The following is a 23068-nucleotide window of genomic DNA, read 5'->3' as shown; positions in this document are numbered from 1 at the left end:
GGTGTGCACAGCTAGCTTCTTGTACCACACCTTGGCTTTCCTTATGGCACTGTATGGCTGGAGGACTTGATTATAGAGATCAACTCCTCCCATGTTCTTATTGTACCCCAGTACACCCTCTGATTTGCAGACCTGTGTAGAGGTACCTCATACAGCAGTGGGGGTTCTGAAAGCACCATGTAAGGTGGTCAAGAAAATGACAACCCATCTTGTCCTTGTACTTGACCACCAGCAGGTGGTCACTAAATTGGGCCCTGCTGTCACCCTTTCTGAGCAGCTGCCCAATTAGCGTTTAGGGAGGCCTCTCTGATTTTGCAGACAGTACCGCAGACTACAGTAGCTCGCACAGAGAGGGACTTGAAGAGTAGGATGCTGGTATAAAACTTACCCAAGTAGAGGTGATAACCTTGATCCAGTAATGGGTACACTAAATCCCTTACAATTTTCCCACTCACTCCCAAGACAGCGGGGCATTCAGGGGGTTAAATCGGGGTGTCCTGCCCTAAATAAACTCTAAACCTGTGGGAGTACCATGAGGTGCTCTCAGTTTGTGGAGCTTAATTCTGAACCTGGCCCTCTTAGGCTACTTTCACACATCAGGTTTTCAGTGTCAGGCTAAATCCGGCGAATGTTGGAAAAACTGGATCCGGCGCAGATTGTGAAAAACTGATGCGACGGATCCGTTTTTTTGACGGATCCGGCTAGCCTATCTAGATTATTGGATAAAAAAAAAATCTGGAGCATGCTCAGTTTAAAAAACAGGATCAGGCCGCCGGATCCGCCTTTTTCTGGATCCGGCACCTTCCGGCTCCCATAGGCTTCCATTCTAGCAAACAGCCAGAAGCGCCGGATCCGGCACTTCAGGCTTTTTCGCCGGAGACAAAAAACGTTGCTATAGACGTTTTTTCAAGAAACCGGAAGTGGCAGATTTGCCAGATCCGGTGAAAACCGGACAAAACGCAATGTCATCCGGTGCAATCCGGCACTAATACAAGTCTATGGGAAAAAAACCTGATCCGGCGGCAACATTCGCCTGATCCAGTTTTTTTGAAACTTAGCCAGATTTAGCCTGACACTGAAAACCTGATGTGTGAAAGTAGCCTTACTGGGCAGGTATTGTTGGAATTTGAGCATCCCCTTGAAATAAATGAAGGACTTATCCACGCAGATGTCCATTTGGGGAACATACATCTCAGCAAATGTGGCTGAACTTTGAAAAGTTGGTAAAAGTTGGGGTCATCTCAGGGAGGACACCATGCATTATCGTTTTATTGCAAACATTTGTGGATGGCCTCAAAGCATGTCTGGACCAGTGGAGGGTTATACAAAACATTAACACTTCAATATTGCCTAATTTCTGGCTTCTTCACTATCCCCATGTGAAGAACCAAGCCCTATGTCATAATTTCTACAACGTCTACAGGGGTCCAGTTGGCAAATAATAAAGTGGGATTTGGGGATAAAAATTGCTGGAAATACAAATCTGTCTGCCACAACATGAGATTTACGTGGTGTCAAATTGGGATTCCTGATTGCACCACAAAATCAGCAATCAGTGGCTCATAATTTTCGGGATGTGAGGTACATAAAGGGCAGTAACGGTGGGCGCTGGTTTATTTTCTATCCTGGGCGTCTGTGTGGCGGTTCGGTATCACTAGAGGAAGGAGGAGGAGGATAAATAAAGGAAGGTGGGATACTCTCCCTCACTATCAGTGTCGGAGGCAAGGAAAGCGTATGCCTATTCCACTGAATACTGGGTTTGGGACGAGCGGGGAGACAATTTCCACGTACGCGGTGTTTGTGTGTACCAAATTATATTCATGTGTGTGTATGAGTGCTTGGTGTGAACCTCTTTTTTATTTAAAGGAGGAAAAACAAATAATAGAATATAAAAAGAAAAATATTAAAATTTGGTGAAATAAAAAACAAACTTAATAAATGGACCTCAGTAAAAAATTATCAGTATTACTGAGCGCCCGCAACTGACGCTAAACCTGACTCAATTCTGTAAAAAATACTGCAGTAGTCATCAATTACTAAAGCATATTTTTACTGTCCCTAATCTAAATTTTCTTAAAAAAATGTTCACACAAAAAAAAGCGGCAACCAGAGGGCGATCACTAATTTCCATCTGTGATCAGTGCTCAAAGGCTGTAGGACGCACATACGGATGTGATTCTTTTTTTTGGCATTAACACTAACTCTGACTCAATTCAGTAAAAAATACTGTAGTAGGCATAGATTACTATAGTATATTTTTACTGTCCCAATCTAGTCCTATCAAGTAATCTAAATTCTTTTTTCACAAAAAAAAAAAAAAAAAAAGGAAGCCAATCACTAATGTACGTCAGTAATGAGTGCTCAACGGCTATATAGGATGCACGCACGAATGTGGTGCAAAAAGGGGATACAAAAAATTGTTGCCAAAAGCGGGCACGGGTGCTAATCAGTGATTTGTGTAATTGATCACAGCTTGGTGGCTGCTGTACACACATACGGAGGTGGTGAAAAAGAAGGGAGGAGGGAAAGAACTGAAGAGGGACAAAAAAAGGCATGGAAAAGAGCGAGCATGGATGTTGTTCAGGGATTTGCATCTCTGATCAGCAGCTGCAGCAAGCACGAAAAAAACTGCCAAAATCGAGCGATCAAGTGCTTGGTGGCAGAAGGGTGTGGGAAAGCGAGAATAGAGGGATTGGGGTGGATTAGGAAAGATCAAGAACTGAACAGGGAAGGGTCAGGAAGTCTTCTTTCTTCTTTCGCAGCAGCAGCAGTGATAGTACAGGCTTAGAATAGTCTTTGGCACCACAAGGCCCAGCACAGCACACAAAGGGAAACAGTGACCGCCCTGTACAAGTCCTCAGCTAGAATGAGGAAGTACAGGGCAGTCACTGTGGAGTCAGATGATGTCTGGGCACTCTGATTGGTGTCATTGGCATAATCGTCGATAACACCAATCAAAGCTGGCCTGGTTACGCCAGCATTGCTAGGCTCCAGCCTATGATTGGTGTTCTTACAGCACTGACTGTAGGCTGGACATCAGTGTTTCAGGCAATTTCAAAACGCTGTGATTGGCTGATCAATTCTCTACAGCCAGCCAATCACAGCGATCGTAGTTTTGGGGGCCGATGACTCCATGTGTCCTACTGTGAGAAACAGCAGACACGTTCATTCGATCACCATGCGCTGAGTCACGGTGATCTCATGAATGACATGGCGTATATAATTGGTGAAAGGTCCAGGTAAAATGAACCATGCTTTTCAAAACTACTTGTCAGGCAAACAAGCAAGCCCTCATGAATCTGTCAGCTGAAAAATACGAAGGTAAAAACGCGAAAAAGAAAATTGGCTGCATCCTCAAAAGATATAGCTCCCTTTGAAATAGAAGTAGTCTCTTGAAGCAATTTGTTTTTTAAAGAAAGCAAAACATGTTGTACTCTCCGGGTCCATTGGCGAGTCTCTGCCGATGCTCTTAATATCTGGCATTTGTTGCAGCACTGAAGTCACATCAACGACTCGGAGCTAGACGTTCCGTCCACACTGGAATGCTCCGCTTCAGGGCCGCCATCCGGGCATTACAGCCGTTACTGCTGTATGGGGCCCGGTCAGCAGCAGTACACAGAGGGGCCCGCAGATCCGGGGCCCCACTGTTGTGCTTCTACTGATCGGGCCCCATCGTGCACTAAAATACTGTGCACTGCGGTGCACATGTCGGCGCTGGGGCCCGGGAGCCGTTTTGGAGCTGTGCACGCCGTGTTACCTAGTCGGCTGCGCAGCTCCTGCTCGGCTGTAGCTAGAATGTATGGGCCCCCTGCAGGTCCTGACTACAGCCCATACATTCTAGCAATCTCAGTAGTGAATGTGCTAGAATATATGGGCTCCTGTCAGGTCCTCTCAGCAGCCCATACATTCTAGCTGCTGCTTCACTGCTGGAAACACTAGACGGCCTGGAACGACTGAGGTAAGTATAAAAAACATTTTTGTTTTTTTAAATAGGTTAGGTGGGGGGAGTGAGACTGCAGATGATGATGTTTTAGGGAGTACTGCACATGATGAAATAATAGGGGGCTGCAAATGATGAATTGTATTTGAGAGGGTACTGCACATGAAATGATAGGGGGCTGCAAATGATGAAGTAAGGGGGACTGCAGATGAAGTGAAGGGGGGATAGGGGACTGCAAATGATGATGTGGGGGTGATGGGGACTGCAAATGATATGGGGGGACTGCAAATGATGTGGGGGTGATGGGGACTGCAAATGATGTGAGGGTGATGGGGACTGCAAATGATATGGGGGGACTGCAAATGATGTGGGGGTGATGGGGACTGAAAATGATGTGGGGGTGATGGGGACTGCAAATGATGTGGGGGTGATGGGGACTGCAAATGATGTGGGGGTGATGGGGACTGCAAATGATGTGGGGGTGATGGGGACTGCTAATGATGTGGGGGGACTGCAAATGATGTGGGGGGACTGCAAATGATGTGGGGGTGATGGGGACTGCAAATGATGTGGGGGGACTGCAAATGATATGGGGGACTGCAAATGATATGGGGGACTGCAAATGATGTGGGGGTGATGGGGACTGCAAATGATGTGGGGGTGATGGGGACTGCAAATGATGTGGGGGTGATGGGGACTGCAAATGATGTGGGGGTGATGGGGACTGCAAATGATGTGGGGGTGATGGGGACTGCAAATGATGTGGGGGTGATGGGGACCGCAAATGATGTGGGGGTGATGGGGACCACAAATGATGTGGGGGTGATGGGGACCACAAATGATGTGGGGGTGATGGGGACCACAAATGATGTGGGGGTGATGGGGACCGCAAATGATGTGGGGGTGATGGAGACTGCAAATGATGATGTGGGGGTGATGGGGACTGCAAATGATGTGGGGGTGATGGGGACTGCAAATGATGATGTGGGGGTGATGGGGACTGCAAATGATGATGTGGGGGTGATGGGGACTGCAAATGATGATGTGGGGGTGATGGGGACTGCAAATGATGTGGGGGTGATGGGGACTGCAAATGATGATGTGAGGGTGATGGGGACTGCAAATGATGATGTGGGGGTGATGGGGACAGGAAATGATGTGGGAGTGATAGGGACTGCAGATGATGAAGTGTGTTTGAGGGGGTTCTGCACATGATGAAATGATAGGGGGCTGCAAATGATTATGTAAGGGGGACTGCAGATGAAGTGACGGGGGGATAGGGGACTAAATGATGATAGGGGACTAAATGATGAAGTGGGGGTGATGGGGACTGCACATGAAGTGAGTGTGAGGGACGTGGACAGCAATTGAATTGAAGGTGGGGGTGGGAAGAGCAAATGGTGTATTGAAGGTGGGGAGAGCAATTAATGAATTTTGAGGGTGGGGGAAGAGCAATTGATAATGAATAGAGGGTGGGAGAGAGAGAAGACATGACAATGAATTGAGGCAGAAGGGGCATGTAACTATAATGAATTGGGGTAAGGGTTAGAGCGGGAAGTACATAGTGGGGGTCGTTGAGGATAAAGTGACTGGTAATAAATTGGGAGAAAGAATACAGGTGCTAATTAATTTATATATTACATGGGGAAAGTGGCTATATACAGATAGTGGGGGCACAGTGGCGAATTATAATTTATATTTGGAATGGTGGGTTGCATAATAACCAATTATATATTAATGGTGGGTGAACTTCTGTAGTCAGATGTGTAGTGTAGAAGAAAGGGAAAAAATGGGGAATGTGCTCTGGAAGCGGTGCTCTAGATAACTGTGTTATTTTATGCAGAGATGAGTCCTGGCTGAAAGAAGCGATGGCGGTCTGCGCTGGATTAAAAAGAAACGCAAAGATGAAGGACTTTAGCTAGAGACGTCACTGGTGAGTATGTTACCTGTACACTGACACCATACACTGTATACTGTATACAGAGCTCCTGTGTATAATGTTACTGGTGATCACTATATTATCTGTACACTATACACTATATACAGAGCTCCTGTGTATAATGTCACTAGTGATCGCTGTATTACATGTACACTGTACCCTATATACAGAGCTCCTGTGTATAATGTCACTGGTGATCCCTGTATTACCTGTACACTGACACTATATAAAGAGCTCCTGTGTATAATGGCATCGGTGACCACTGTATTACCTGTATACACACTGCATACTAAGTACAGATCTCCTGTGTATAATGGCACTTATGGTGATAGTATTTTTTTAAAATTAATGATCAGTATTGTACTATTCAGTCACAATGTGGTGGTAATATGTTGTCCGGCCATGGTGTAGCGGTATTTGTTCCTTGTATGTGCTATTATTCGGTCACTGTGTGGTGGTAATATGTGGTCTGTTCATGTTGTGTTGGTATTTGTTCCTTGTATGTAGTTGGTCACCATGTGATGTTAATATGTGGTCTGGACATGCTGCGGTGGTATTTGTCCCTTGTATGTGATATTGTTCAGTCACTGTGGTGGTAATATGTGGTCTGCACATGGTGTGGCGGTGTTTGTTCCTTGTAGATAGTATTATAGGTCACTATGTGGTGATAATATGGTGTCTGGTCATGGTGTTGTGGTATTTGTCCCTTGTATGTGGTATTATTGGTCATTTGAAAAATTGAAAAATAAATAAAAATACACCTAAATTTTATTGCATATTTTAACAAATGTTTAATAGGTTAGAGTAGAGTAGGGCCCGGCCAAAAGAGTCTACCTTGTTGTCGTCTCAGATTAAAAAAAAACCTTTTGGCCAAAGCAAAAGCTGCTGGCTATGTGTTTGATCTGGTGATGGGAACTGTTAATGTGTGATTTGTGAGAAGTGGAGTTTTGCCAAGAGACAGCGGTGGGACTGTGGACAGTTCGAGGGGTGGAGGCGGGGCTGGGGTGGAGCCTGGGCGGAGTCTTAAGGGGGCCCTGAAAATTTTGCCAGTATGGGGCCCTGAAATTCCTAGTGGCAGCCCTGCTCCGCTTAGAGCACCTGAGAGGGTTAGCTGTCAAAATGACATCAGCTCCGCAGTCAATGCCTCATACCGGGAGCAACAGCAAAGACTCACCAGAAACTATATGAATGGGAACAACCCCTTTAAGAGGTTAAAGAACACAGGATGGGAGAAGTTTAAATTATCTCTACTACATTTGTGAAAATGGCAGTTAGATTTTTAAAAAAAATTAAAGTTTGGAAGTCGTTCAATACATTATATCAAGGCATAAAAAATACAACTTATCCCATTTATAAACAAGCCATCACATGGATATATGTCATTTAAAAAAAGTTATGGCTCCTGGAAAGCTGCCAAAAAATGCAGAAGCAAAAAGGACTACAGGTTGCAGCAGGAGGGATAAAGCTGTCGCATCTCACCTTAATGAAGCCCCAGATTCCTCCAGCAGGTTGGTCATTGTGGGCTGCAAACACCCTGGGGTCTTCAGGCTCCTCCGGGAATGTAATGGAAGAGCCTGATACACCGGGGGCGACAGGAGCAAGCTGGGGAACAGCATTTGGTAAAACTACAAAAAGGAAACAAAAACACCAATAAGTTTTGGCTCTTTTATCTGATGTCTTATAAGAATGTGTTTTGGACACTGCAGAAAACTGAATTAATGTGTTATATAATCTTAGCAGGAAAATTAAGAATATTTGAATATTATTAGGTCAGTACCCTAGTACACACGTGGTCAAAACTGTTGGTACCCCTCGTTTAATGACAGGAAAACCCACAATGGTCACAGAAATAACTTGAATCTGACAGAAGTAAAAATAAATAAAAAATCTATGAAAATGAACAAATGAAAGCTAGACATTGCTTTTCAACCATGCTTCCACAGAATTTAAAAAAATAAATAAAACTCATGAAATAGGCCTGGACAAAAATGATGGTACCCTTAATATTTTGTTGCACCACCTTTTGAGGTAATCACTGCAATCAAAAGATTACTGTAACTGTCAATCAGACTTCTGCACCTCTCGACAGGTATTTTGGCCCACTCCTCAAGAGCAAACTGCTCCAGTTGTCTCGTGTTTGAAGGGTGCCTTTTCCATGTTTCAGCTCTTTCCAAAGATGCTCAATAGGATTTAGGTCAGGGCTCATAGAAGGCCACTTCAGAATAGTCCAATGTTTTCCTCTTAGCCATTCCTGGGTGTTTTTAGCTGTGTATACACTAAAATGTCACAATGCGGACAAAGTGGACCGCGCTCGGGGGTGCGTGTTGCGTGGTGCTGGGTGGCGAGAAGCGGATATTTAGATCCGAAGGGTTTTACCCCAGAAACCACTATACTTATAGAACCTGAATGAGTGCTGTACAATGATACTTCAAATTGACGTTATAAATGCGTATATGTGTATGCCTGTGCCGGCTATACGGAGAGGTGCTTACCTAGCTGCACTTGTTATTCCACCACAGCGCCCAAAACATAGCCCGAACTGGCGTCCGCTGAGTAGTCAGATGCGGCGTCGGTGGGGAGTAGAGGAGCGGGGGGAAGAAGAATCTGCAGCTGACGCGGCACCTGGGAGCCCCGGCCAAAGGCGTCCCTGGTAACCGCGAGGAAAAAAGATGGCCGCTAGCGCCGGCTCGCTGGTGCCTAAGCAGTGACGTCACTAAGTTACGGAGCGGCGTTGGAGCCAAAAAAGGAGGTGACTAACCAACGCGTTTCGAAGGTGCTCGGCCTTCTTCGTCAGGGTTACCGAAGACACTCAGTTAGCACCCGGTAACACCTTATCAGAGCACGTTATCTCATCACTCATAGACACCTATGGTATGTGGCTAATATATAAACTCAAGAAAGTGTGATGTATATACAGTAAGTTTAAGAAAAGATAGGGTTGAGTGTGACAAGTCTCTACGTGACCCACATGAAGCGACTGCTGTGTGCCACGTCTTCCCTAATGCTGCTGATATCTGACAGCACCTGATCCTCCTACATTAGGGAATACACTTATTATCTCTCATGTTAGTGGAAAACAACACAGATCTGTTGGTCATGGAAATAAAATAAAGTATTTCCAATTATTTTAAAATTATGCATCCACATACATAGATTAAAGGTGTTGTCCAGAGTAATAAAACATCTGGAAATGTGGTTAAATCAGTAAGGTGCAAAACTTATTAAAGGGGTTTTCTGGTCTCAGAATAAGCCATATAGAGAATAATTGCAGATTGCCGAATCATGACAGTGTGTGATGTGCACATTGTCACAATCCTTTTATATGCCCTGCAGAGGTAGGCGATCACGTGTAGACAAATCTCTCCGGCTTCGCTCAATAAAAGAGAAGAGCAGGAGTCTAGTCGGCACGTGATCATAAATGTGCAAATCATATTCAACTGGTGTCGTTACTGCCCACCGCCCGGAAATACTGTGGAATCGCGTGATACCCTGTCATTACTAAACATTCGGCAGTTGCGAAAAGTGACTTAAATTAGGTATTCTTAAAGTATTTTAAAGGGGTTGTCCAATGTTCAGTCTCAAGGTTGTCATCTCCATTTTGGACCCAACACAGTACAGCACCTCCTGTATAGGCTCACCGGCAGTGAAGTTTGTGACGGGACTGGCTGATTGCTCATCACAAAAGATGGGCCAGCCATCTTCTGTCAGTCATAACTGATGGACCAACAGAGGAGCCTGGCTTAGCTACTAAGATGAGACAGCCAGCCTCCCTCATACAGCAACACAGGAAGCACTGTGGTAAGCCATAACTGGAGAAGGAGCTGTCGAGAACCAGGGCCGAAGCTTCAAGATGAGATATTAAGATACAAGACATGAGGGATAGTAATAAGTAGCATAACTTACTACGGTAGTTTAAGCACAATTGTTGCATTGGACAACCCTTTAAAAATCGCATGGCCTCACTCCAGCTGCGTCTGCAGCACGTTACGGTAATTCTTTTAGCGTTTTTTTTTTCACCAATAGAAAGCAATGAGAAAATTACGCAAAGAACGCAGCATAACATTTGTGCTGCATTTTTTGTAACATTTTTGGCGAATAAAATGAACATGTACAGTAGACAAATCCCATGTAATATGTCTGGAAAATGCAGCAAAAAAATGCAGCTATTTGCTGTGTTTTATATGAAGCTTTTTTAATGCGGAGTGAAGGTTTTGACTGCAAAAAACAAAACAAAAAAAAAAAACCACATGTTAAAGCCTCTATGTTTTCACATTGTGTTTTTGCAGCGGTTTTTTATGCAAACTACTTTTTCACGCAAACTACTTTTTCACAGTACCAGCAAAAGATACGAGATTTCAGAAATCTCATGTACAAGTTTTTTTTCTGACTTGAATTGGAAAACTGCTGCGTTTTCGAGATCTGCAGCATGCCAATTCTTTCAGCATTTTTGCACCCAGATAATGCAATGTGAAAAAATGCTGCAAAAAACACAACTGTGTTTTTGAAGCATTTCTGGTGAATAGAACTAACTTTATTAAACGTGTACTTAAGACAAAGCAGAAATGTAATCCACACCCAAAAAACTATGTAAAAACGCAGCGAAAATGCTGAAAAAAGGTGGGTTTTGGATGCAGTTTGATTCCTGCCAATACAGCAGTTTTTGGCATCAGAAAAAATGCTGCATGTGAACATAGGCTTAAGTTATGTGCACGTGTTTGCTGCACATTTTTCTGCTGCAAAAACCAGCGTGTTAGCAGGAAAAATTCTGCATAAAATAGGCATGTTGTCAAATTTATTTAAATGGGTTAAAAACACGGAAACAACGCTGAAAGAACTGACATGCTACAGATTTGAATCTGCAGGGTAAAAAAAATAAATTAGCAGCATGGGTGGAAAAATACGCTGCAAAAGCACAACATGTGAACAAGCCCTTAGAAAAATACGCTGCAAAAACACAACATGTGAACAAGCCCTTAAGGCTTGTGACAGTCAACTTCAAAGAGCACAAAGATACATTGCTCACGTTCAAGGTGGACACTTGTGCCCCTTCTCTGAGTGATCAGAGTGGTCTCTGGACCAAGACGCCACCGATCAAAAACTACTACACGGTGGCTGAAACATGGCTACATTTTTTTTTTTTGAAAGTTGTAATATCAATTCACAGGAGAACTCTCCATTACACTCCATGAACAACTGCAAACAAGAGCTTTAAAGACATTAGGAGACATTTCCTCCAGACATGTTTGTAATGACACCCCAATGGAAGAGAGTAAGAATACAAAACATTAGAGACACAACCTGTGACCGGGGGTGCAGAGTATGAAGGCATCAATGGTGTCTGCGGTGCTCGCCCAGCGTGACCCTTGGTAATATCATAGGTGGAAGCCATAGAAAATCCTGTGACTGGAGGACCCATAGGTGGTCCTGATAAGACTGGTGCAGGAGCAGAGCCGAGTGGAGGAGGAGGAAAAGATGCAGGAGAAGAGAAAGATGGCATCGGACTGCTGAACGCTGCAGGTGCAGACGTGTGAAGAGGCGGCAGCAGCCCCCCTGAGGCCAGAGGCGGGGGTGTATACGGCAGAGGAGCTGAGGTTCTCATGGGAGGAACGGTGGAAGGAGGTAGAGGGGTAGAAAAACTAGGGGGTGAAAAAGACTGTGCAGATGGGATCATCGGAGTAGCCAGTGGACTCGATAAAACTGTAACGTGAAGAAAAAGTACAGGTCAGAGATTTATACAGCCATGTTGGTTTCATCACAATGCAAGACATGAAAAGCAAAGACAGATGTGCATTTATCATAATCACAAGCAATTATTTATCTACTTACGTAAAGGGAATCCATCATTCCCAAAATGTATTTTAAACGGGGAATACAGTGTGGGATGTAGGCCCTATAACATACATATATATAACTATTATTTCATATGCAAACGTTGACGCACCCTTGGCGTGGCCAAGAGTTGGGTGCACCAGTACTCCTCCTCATTTGCTTCCCAGAGTGGGCACCATATGGATGCTGCCGGCGAGGGTACGCTGTGGCCAGGTGCGTTCTTATCAGTGTCTTACTTCTGATGACGCTCACTGCACTGCAGAGTGTATTAGTGTAGCCAGTAGCATCCTTAGAGGTAACAGGAGCTACAGAGTCTACAGCAGATCCCGCGTTATCACCTCTTGTATTATGTGTATGTACCGTTCCCGGTCTTAGGGTACTGTCACACAGTGCAATTTTGATCGCTACAACGGCACGATTCGTGACGTTCTAGCGATATCGTTACGATATCATTGTGTCTGACACGCTCCTGCGATCCGGATCCCCGCTGAGAATCGTACGTCGTAGCAGATCGTTTGAAACTTTCTTTCGTCGTCTAGTGTCCCGCTGTGGCGGCATGATTGCATCGTGTGACACAGGTTGTATATGATTAAAGAAAGGAGAACAGTAGGAGACAATAGGTATTTTAACAAAATAGAAAATACTTTATTTAAATAGTATATTTTACATGCTTAGTAGCAGCAGTATACATAAAAGCATACAAAAGATGAATACAGTGCTCAAGGAGGTTAAAAAGAAGAGTGGAATACAACCCACCGGTGTGCGCTGTGGACGGAGACTACTGTGTAAAATAACCATATATATGGTCTGCTGCTATAGAAAGCACATTAACCTATAATGACAATAAGACGCCATGTGGCATGAAGATAGAAAAATGCAAGTTGCAGCGCTTACCAGTATAGAACTCCGAAGCAGGGCACACCGGATGGGGTCCACAAAAACGCCCCGACGCGCGTTTCGCCCGCAAGAAGATGGCTTTATCAAGGGGAGATAGAGCTGAGGTGTATATGGTGCCCCTTAAATACATCCGGTAGATAACCGGAAATTAATCATCTGACTGGTCTAGCCCAATGGTGGTATTGTCTGCAGCGCATGCGTGCATCCCAAACCCGGCGCCGCAAACCGCGTCACACACCACAAACAGGCGGGCCCGGGGTGAACCAGAGCGCACGCGCGAGGTGCAAGACCACGGCCGAGGCGGCGGGCAGAGGAGAGAGATGCAACGCAGGCGTATAGTAATAGGAGAGTCCCAGCGGTGTGGAAGGGCGCATGCGCGCACCACCAGCCGGGCCAGACGTCACGACCGGCGTCATGCCCGCGGGGGCGCCTGGGGAAGGTAGTCCCCAGTGCGCACTCACGTAGCAGGAGAGACGCCGTCGCGATGAATGGCAGGGCCGGGCGCGCGACGCATGCGCTCCACCGCAGGAGCTAAATGGATGGAGGCAGACACCTGACAAGAAAAAGGCCAAGATGCAAGGATAAGCAAAAAAAGGGGAGGAGGGGAGAACAGTAAAGTTTCGTAATAAGGACATATTATAGATTATGCAATATGCCATAAAGCCATATAAGGATCATCCCGCATACATATATTAGAATTCAATAACAAGACAAAAATTCAAGACAAATCAACATAGCACAATAATAGCGGAATGGTCCATTAAATGTTGGTAAGAATATCCATGATGGTCTTGTTAAATGATAAATTCACCTCCGGTGGCCTCAAAATTGTATGAGATAGGGGTCATCAGAACCTCAGCCCTAATATTGTGAGTTAAAAAATACAAGAAAAGAAGAAAAACATTAAAATCTGATAAAAACAAAAAGAACAATTACATAAGGATCCCAAGGGGGTATCCACTCAAGGGGGAAAGGATATATGAGACAAAGGGAGTGACGTAAACAGGAGTGGGACACTACTGGTACATCTATAATCAATCATAAAAAGAATCAGCTAATAATAGAGGGCTTATAATCCACAGAAAAAAAGGGGGGGGGGGGGAGGGAGGGGAGGGAAAGGGAAAGGGAGGGAAGGGAAGGGGGAAGGGGGAAGGGGAAGCACAGGAAAAGGGAGGAGAGACCAGATAGAAAGAAATATATATATATGATATGTGATTAAACTCAGAGGAAAGGAGAAAAACTTAGATATTCGTTTAGTCCCTTTGGTACCAGCGTGTCTACGCGGACAATCCACCCAGCTTCACGCTGGGCGAGAACTTTTTTATAGTTGCCCCCCCGCATTCCAAGATGGATACTCTCGATGCCTCTGACCTGGAGAGTACCCGCATCACAGCCGTGAAATTGTTTAAAGTGGCGCGGGATTGTCTTCAGGTCAGAGTCATCTTCTGCGGTTTTAGCGGCAACTATGTCCCTAACGTGTTCACGGACACGTACACGCAGTTCCCTAGACGTGAGCCCAATATAAATCAGGGAGCAACCACATGTGGCATAATACACCACGTTAGAGGTGCCACATGTGATACGCTGCCTGATGGAGAATTCCTTTTTGCCATCAGAAGATTTGAACGTATTAGCCCGTATGATGTTGGCACATGCCATACAATGGCCACACTGGTAGGAGCCAAGAAGTGGACCCCTTGTGCTGAACGGATTAGTTACTGAAGGCACATAGTGGCTACGTACGAGCATATTGCTCAGATTAGGGGATCTTTTGGCCGTCATGAGAGGGAATTTGCCCAAAGTCTGAGCCAATGCAGGCTCTGTCAGTAATACGGGCCAGTGTTTCTTCAATATATCTCTCATATTAGACCATTCATGGTTATAGGTGGTGATATATCTAATTTTGCCACCATCCGATTTTTTACTCCGATCATTACAGATGGTGTACAAAAGATCCCTACGGGGTGTCCTCCTCGCTCTGTTAAACCCCCGTTTAATACTTCTGCCACTATAGCCCCGATCCCTAAAGCGCCCCTCAAGGTCAACCGCCTGTGCAAGAAATCTATCATCCGTAGAGCAGATCCGCCTCACCCTTAGAAACTGTCCGACCGGGATGGCCCCAATGGTGGTGGGATTGTGAGCGGAATCGGCATGTAATAAAGCATTCACTGCCGTAGACTTCCTATGAACGTCAGTCTGGACCCGACGGGTACTGTCAATCTCCAGCCTGACATCCAGGAAGTCAATACATTCCGAATCACAATTGTATGTCAATTTGATGTTAATAGAATTGTCGTTAAGCTGGCCCATGAAATCCCCGAGCTGCTGCGCCGTGCCCCCCCACAGAAAAAGAACATCATCTATATATCGTAGCCAGCACAGCACATGGTCCGCCCCCTGCACCCCCCCGTCGCCAAAGATCTGTCTCTCCCATGAGCCCAAAAAGAGATTGGCGTACGAAGGGGCACAGGCCGCGCCCATGGCTGTGCCGCGTCTTTGTAAGAAGAACTTGTCCTTAAAGGTGAAAAAATTGTGGGTAAGGATAAAGCGCAGCAGCTCGAGGATTAAATCACACATGGGGCCACCCAGGTCGGAGGTCCCCAAGAAGAGGCGGACTGCAGCAAGACCATCCTCATGGTCAATGCATGTATATAAGGTTTGCACATCAGCGGTGACCAAGAGGACACCAGGGTCCACAAGGACGCCGTCAACCCGGGTAAGAACGTCCGTCGTGTCTTTGACATACGATGGTAATATTTCAACCAAAGGTTTGTTTCTGTGTCTTTCACAGTATCTTTCAGGCCCACTATGGACTTTAGGGCACGGGACTCGACATGGCGTGCCCAAATTAACGATACCTTCAAGGACGGTTTTAATGGGGGTTTGGAGGGGTCAAATAGTGATTTACAGGAGACTATTGGACACTTTAAGGATCTTTTAAAAAGAAGGACAAGGGTATGGTGGAACCACGCCTTCCTTGAAAAATACCTGGAAGGGGGGCTCATCCCACGTGGACTGAGAATCCAGGTTTTTCCATCTTTTCCCACTTTAGATGAAGATTTTAAAAATAGATGGGAGGAACTGGCTAATACTTGCTCTCTCGGTTTCATGTCACTTTTAAAAGGTCTGGATTCCACCAAACTGGGTGAGATTGAGGCCGAGATTGAGATTGTTCAAACAAAGCTCAAAAAAGATATGTCGGGTGAGGCTATTAAGAAATAGCCATGAGGATGGTCTTGCTGCAGTCCGCCTCTTCTTGGGGACCTCCGACCTGGGTGGCCCCATGTGTGATTTAATCCTCGAGCTGCTGCGCTTTATCCTTACCCACAATTTTTTCACCTTTAAGGACAAGTTCTTCTTACAAAGACGCGGCACAGCCATGGGCGCGGCCTGTGCCCCTTCGTACGCCAATCTCTTTTTGGGCTCATGGGAGAGACAGATCTTTGGCGACGGGGGGGTGCAGGGGGCGGACCATGTGCTGTGCTGGCTACGATATATAGATGATGTTCTTTTTCTGTGGGGGGGGCACGGCGCAGCAGCTCGGGGATTTCATGGGCCAGCTTAACGACAATTCTATTAACATCAAATTGACATACAATTGTGATTCGGAATGTATTGACTTCCTGGATGTCAGGCTGGAGATTGACAGTACCCGTTGGGTCCAGACTGACGTTCATAGGAAGTCTACGGCAGTGAATGCTTTATTACATGCCGATTCCGCTCACAATCCCACCACCATTGGGGCCATCCCGGTCGGACAGTTTCTAAGGGTGAGGCGGATCTGCTCTACGGATGATAGATTTCTTGCACAGGCGGTTGACCTTGAGGGGTGCTTTAGGGATCGGGGCTATAGTGGCAGAAGTATTAAACGGGGGTTTAACAGAGCGAGGAGGACACCCCGTAGGGATCTTTTGTACACCATCTGTAATGATCGGAGTAAAAAATCGGATGGTGGCAAAATTAGATATATCACCACCTATAACCATGAATGGTCTAATATGAGAGATATATTGAAGAAACACTGGCCCGTATTACTGACAGAGCCTGCATTGGCTCAGACTTTGGGCAAATTCCCTCTCATGACGGCCAAAAGATCCCCTAATCTGAGCAATATGCTCGTACGTAGCCACTATGTGCCTTCAGTAACTAATCCGTTCAGCACAAGGGGTCCACTTCTTGGCTCCTACCAGTGTGGCCATTGTATGGCATGTGCCAACATCATACGGGCTAATACGTTCAAATCTTCTGATGGCAAAAAGGAATTCTCCATCAGGCAGCGTATCACATGTGGCACCTCTAACGTGGTGTATTATGCCACATGTGGTTGCTCCCTGATTTATATTGGGCTCACGTCTAGGGAACTGCGTGTACGTGTCCGTGAACACGTTAGGGACATAGTTGCCGCTAAAACCGCAGAAGATGACTCTGACCTGAAGACAATCCCGCGCCACTTTAAACAATTTCACGGCTGTGATGCGGGTACTCTCCAGGTCAGAGGCATCGAGAGTATCCATCTTGGAATGCGGGGGGGCAACTATAAAAAAGTTCTCGCCCAGCGTGAAGCTGGGTGGATTGTCCGCGTAGACACGCTGGTACCAAAGGGACTAAACGAATATCTAAGTTTTTCTCCTTTCCTCTGAGTTTAATCACATATCATATATATATATTTCTTTCTATCTGGTCTCTCCTCCCTTTTCCTGTGCTTCCCCTTCCCCCTTCCCTTCCCTCCCTTTCCCTTTCCCTCCCCTCCCCCCCCCCCCCCCCTTTTTTTGTGGATTATAAGCCCTCTATTATTAGCTGATTCTTTTTATGATTGATTATAGATGTACCAGTAGTGTCCCACTCCTGTTTACGTCACTCCCTTTGTCTCATATATCCTTTCCCCCTTGAGTGGATACCCCCTTGGGATCCTTATGTAATTGTTCTTTTTGTTTTTATCAGATTTTAATGTTTTTCTTCTTTTCTTGTATTTTTTAACTCACAATATTAGGGCTGAGGTTCTGATGACCCCTATCTCATACAATTTTGAGGCCACCGGAGGTGAATTTATCATTTAACAAGACCATCATGGATATTCTTACCAACATTTAATGGACCATTCCGCTATTATTGTGCTATGTTGATTTGTCTTGAATTTTTGTCTTGTTATTGAATTCTAATATATGTATGCGGGATGATCCTTATATGGCTTTATGGCATATTGCATAATCTATAATATGTCCTTATTACGAAACTTTACTGTTCTCCCCTCCTCCCCTTTTTTTGCTTATCCTTGCATCTTGGCCTTTTTCTTGTCAGGTGTCTGCCTCCATCCATTTAGCTCCTGCGGTGGAGCGCATGCGTCGCGCGCCCGGCCCTGCCATTCATCGCGACGGCGTCTCTCCTGCTACGTGAGTGCGCACTGGGGACTACCTTCCCCAGGCGCCCCCGCGGGCATGACGCCGGTCGTGACGTCTGGCCCGGCTGGTGGTGCGCGCATGCGCCCTTCCACACCGCTGGGACTCTCCTATTACTATACGCCTGCGTTGCATCTCTCTCCTCTGCCCGCCGCCTCGGCCGTGGTCTTGCACCTCGCGCGTGCGCTCTGGTTCACCCCGGGCCCGCCTGTTTGTGGTGTGTGACGCGGTTTGCGGCGCCGGGTTTGGGATGCACGCATGCGCTGCAGACAATACCACCATTGGGCTAGACCAGTCAGATGATTAATTTCCGGTTATCTACCGGATGTATTTAAGGGGCACCATATACACCTCAGCTCTATCTCCCCTTGATAAAGCCATCTTCTTGCGGGCGAAACGCGCGTCGGGGCGTTTTTGTGGACCCCATCCGGTGTGCCCTGCTTCGGAGTTCTATACTGGTAAGCGCTGCAACTTGCATTTTTCTATCTTCATGCCACATGGCGTCTTATTGTCATTATAGGTTAATGTGCTTTCTATAGCAGCAGACCATATATATGGTTATTTTACACAGTAGTCTCCGTCCACAGCGCACACCGGTGGGTTGTATTCCACTCTTCTTTTTAACCTCCTTGAGCACTGTATTCATCTTTTGTATGCTTTTATGTATACTGCTGCTACTAAGCATGTAAAATATACTATTTAAATAAAGTATTTTCTATTTTGTTAAAATACCTATTGTCTCCTACTGTTCTCCTTTCTTTAATGCCTCTCATGGAGCTGGTTTTCTCCTTTGGTAGGGGGTTATGCTGCACCACTTAGTGCTCTCACCCTCCCTGTATCAAATATGCTGCCTGGTTTTGTTCTCAGGTTGTATATGATGTGCGCACAGTAACCAACGGCTTCTACATCGCAAATACGTCATGAAATTATCGCTCCAGCGCCGTGTATTGCAACGTGTGACCGCAGTCTACGACGCTGGAGCGATAAATATACGACGCTGCAACGTCACGAATCGTGCCGTCGTAGCGATCAAAATTGCACTGTGGGACAGTACCCTTAGTCATCAGGGTGAGGAAGACTGAGGCCAAATGCAACCCTGGATTGTGGGCGAGTGGTCTGTGTGTGTCCCCAAGCAGTGTTTTCCTTAACATCGCTGACATAATACACATGTGCAGGCATTAAGCAAATCTGTGGGGCACGCTCTGGTGTTAACACTGCTCCTATCTAGTTTACGTGTCATGTGCACTCATTCACTTTGTTATGGAGAATGGTGCCCCTTTCATACATAGGTTTTCACTAACATCTGAAGTCGTGCATTTTTCACTTGGTTTTGTCATATTATGAAACCATCAGTTTTCTGGACATCACTGAATATTATTATGTATTGTAGAGGATAGTTCTCACTGGTAGACAATAGGTAGTGTTCACACAGGCAACGCAGTTTTGGTCCAAATACGTGCAGTTTTTATTGCTTTCCACAAGCCCAAAATTAAATCATAAAAACATGAATTCCAAATCTTGTCCAGGCAGTAACTAAACAGATCAGACTCTGAGTACACATACATGCTGAGCTAGCCCCAGCTTGGTCAAATATTACAGCTATTGTCCAAAGCAACCACTGACACTAGTAGTTCTCTGCACACCTACTCTGGCCTATGTTTCTCTTCAGCTCCAAGACACATCCAGTCTGGTCAGCTTCCCTGAGCTGAATGACCAAGGAGAACAGCTAGCCTTGTTATGTGCAGGGCTAGCCTGGTGATCTAATCAGAGCCTGTACAGCTAGGATTTAACCCTAGCCTACCTGACTTTGCTGCAATATACGGTGTACAGGTGTGTAAATCAAGAGTGTATCATCTGGAAGGGTATTATCTCACACAGACCAGGTGAACACAGTGACAACTTGAAGAAAGTATTTATAAATAAAAATGTTATTTGCACATAAAGAACACGACAAACACTGTTTATGGATAATGAAATAAGGTGCTTCTAGTGGGAGAGACAAAAGAACATTCTATCCAGAGCATGAAGTAAAGACATCCTATACGGCAATAGTATCTGCCTACTTAAATAAGAATATAGTGTTACAAATGTACACAATAGGACGAGATGCAAATATAAATGACAGGTATTGCTCTAAACAGATGTGCTGTTGAGTACGAAACTAAAAATGATGCCAATAAAAAGGAAAACTATTGTGAAATATTCATTACCAAGCAAGTGTGGTCATAAGGTGCATGTTGTAGGGAGGGTTGTACAGTAACATTGTACTGAAGTCCAGATCTTGGTCAGTAAACCTATAGGTGAAATATAACTTATCTTTTTTTTTTGCATCCAGCTAGAGGCACTCTCTCCAGTAACAGTCTCGATACTGGGCACTTTTACCGCTCTATTATCTACCCTCACAGCTGACAGTGGTTTTCTATTCCATTTATAAATACTTTCTTCAAGTGGTCACTGTGTTCGCCTGGTCTGTGTGGGATAATACCCTTCCAGATGATGCACTCTTGATTTACATGTTCGTATTATGGATAAGGAACAATATTCTATTGATTTAATAATATCTACAAGTGCTCTGTCTTCTAAGTCTCTGCTTTCAGACCATACTGTACTTGCTTAAAGAGGTATTCTGGGAATAAAAATTGTTTAAGGGGGTTTCTTCCTTTTTTTAAACATATACAGTTGGAAGCCATGCTGATAAAAGGAGAATAATAACCTATACTTACCCCAGTAATCTGCTCTGTGCACTAGCCCTGGACCAAAACTGATGACATGATGACTACCAGCCCCCGGCCGATCAGTGGTCACTACGGTCAAGTGTCTGGTGGTCACAGTGTCATAGATTAATGTCTGGCGGAGACAGGACCGCTAAAGTGGCAGTTCTGGAGCAGGTCCGGGGGTCAGGGAAGCTTCTTTTATCAGTATAGTCCCCATTGCACTATTAAGACCAGAAACTGATCCCTCACAGGTCTTGTTCCGGCACTTACTGGCTCCCCGCTGGTCTGTATTTCCATGTCCTGTTCTTGACATATAGGAAATGGCCAGAAATGTTGTAAAGCCACTCATTGGCTGAGGCTGGAGACAGATGCCGCCACTGATTGACAGGACAGGCATTTCTGGACATTTCTGGTATGTCAAGGACAGGACCTGATACAAGATAAATGCCAAATTGAGACCTTAGGAGAAAGAGTGTGGGGTGCAGCAATGATGAGAATCCAATCTACTATTTCTTACTAGTCTGAGGACTGAAAGCAATCATTGTTATTGCTGGATCACTCCTTTAAGAAAACACCGTAAGGTCCAAAACTGACTCCAGAGGTCTAGAGTACAGAGCATATATGCCGATAGTCACAGTGATGTCCACAAAACTGATGGCTTTAGGACAGATCTGTATGACTTCCAGACGTAGCATTCCCCCAATCAGATCACGTTTCACCAAACATACATGCATTAGTTATAAATTATGTCTACAGACAGCGTCAGGACACAGGGACACACAGACTCTACCTGGAGGAACTGGGGTGGCAATGGCTGTAGCAGCTGTATGTGACGTCCCCGCGGTGCTGGGCGGAGGGGTGCTCGGAGGGGTGGTCTCTATGCCGCTCTCTTCCATCATTTTCTGTGATGGGCTCTGGAAGTAAAATGTGATCAGCACAAATACATTGTACCTTACACAGACAGGGAAGGGGATTCACAAAATCAGACACATTTTTCTTTTCTCAGGCTTAGGAACAGAAAAAAAGCCCAGCTCACAGCCGAACGCACCAAAGTTAGCGCACCACCGCTGGGGAACCTTTGGTACATCTGACTGCGAGGTATACACTTCTGCTATGGGGATTTTAGCCAAGACTAGTAAGGACAGGTTCACACATTCAGGATTTGATCAGTATTTTACCTCAGTATTTGTAACAAAAAACCGAGACGGGAACAGTCAGACAAAAGAATAATAGAAACACTCCTGGTTTTGGCTTACAAATACTGAGGTAAAAACCTCACCAAATACTGATAGTATGAACGTGGCCTAAATCTGCTCCTATAGGTCTGTTTTTTGCAGAATTAGGCCGGCTTCATATTCACGGTCAACATCTGTAATCGCCAGATTTTACGGCTATGTTTCCATTATTAACCCAGGAAACTGGATTTGATCTTGTACATTTTTAACGTAGATGTATGAAAGTGAATCACACGGATATAAAATATGGACACATGGAAGACAATAAGGATGGAAAGTGTCATCTTTCTGGATTACACTCGTACGATTTGTCATGCGGTCACCTGACATCGGCCTAAGGTCAGGGTCACACGACGGTAATATTTCTCATTGGGCACAGTGTGATCGGAGTGTGATCAGTGTCAGCACTGTGTGATCGGAGAGTGATCAGTGTCAGCACTGTGTGATCGGAGTGTGATCAGTGTCAGCACTGTGTGATCGGAGTGTGATCAGTGTCAGCGCTGTGTGATCGGAGTGTGATCAGTGTCAGCGCTGTGTGATCGGAGTGTGATCAGTGTCAGCGCTGTGTGATCGGAGTGTGATCAGTGTCAGCGCTGTGTGATCGGAGTGTGATCAGTGTCAGCGCTGTGTGATCGGAGTGTGATCAGTGTCAGCGCTGTGTGATCGGAGTGTGATCAGTGTCAGCACTGTGTGATCGGAGTGTGATCAGTGTCAGCACTGTGTGATCGGAGTGTGATCAGTGTCAGCGCTGTGTGATCGGAGTGTGATCAGTGTCAGCGCTGTGTGATCGGAGTGTGATCAGTGTCAGCACTGTGTGATCGGAGTGTGATCAGTGTCAGCGCTGTGTGATCGGAGTGTGATCAGTGTCAGCGCTGTGTGATCGGAGTGTGATCAGTGTCAGCGCTGTGTGATCGGAGTGTGATCAGTGTCAGCACTGTGTGATCGGAGTGTGATCAGTGTCAGCACTGTGTGATCGGAGTGTGATCAGTGTCAGCACTGTGTGATCGGAGTGTGATCAGTGTCAGCACTGTGTGATCGGAGTGTGATCAGTGTCAGCACTGTGTGATCGGAGTGTGATCAGTGTCAGCACTGTGTGATCGGAGTGTGATCAGTGTCAG

General features: G+C 45.5%; 1 protein-coding gene across 2 annotated transcripts in view; it reads right to left on the bottom strand.

Annotated features, from left to right (window-relative positions):
* The window catches only part of PRRC1 (proline rich coiled-coil 1), a 30295-nt gene that overhangs the window by 5285 nt on the left and 1942 nt on the right, over nucleotides 1-23068 (bottom strand). The window contains exons 2-4 of one of the 2 annotated variants that reach the window (XM_077291377.1): nucleotides 21506-21629; nucleotides 11178-11576; nucleotides 7359-7504 (exon numbers count right to left, since the gene is read on the bottom strand). In XM_077291377.1, coding sequence (XP_077147492.1) covers nucleotides 7359-7504; nucleotides 11178-11576; nucleotides 21506-21614 — 654 coding nt within the window. In that variant the 5' untranslated portion in view covers nucleotides 21615-21629. The remainder of the gene's footprint in view (nucleotides 1-7358; nucleotides 7505-11177; nucleotides 11577-21505; nucleotides 21630-23068) is intronic. The other variant, XM_077291385.1, reaches the window with a different exon arrangement.

Source organism: Ranitomeya variabilis, chromosome 1 (assembly GCF_051348905.1).
Source record: "Ranitomeya variabilis isolate aRanVar5 chromosome 1, aRanVar5.hap1, whole genome shotgun sequence".
In the NCBI taxonomy this organism is placed as follows: Eukaryota; Metazoa; Chordata; class Amphibia; order Anura; family Dendrobatidae; genus Ranitomeya; species Ranitomeya variabilis.
This window is presented reverse-complemented; position numbering and strand designations above follow the sequence as displayed.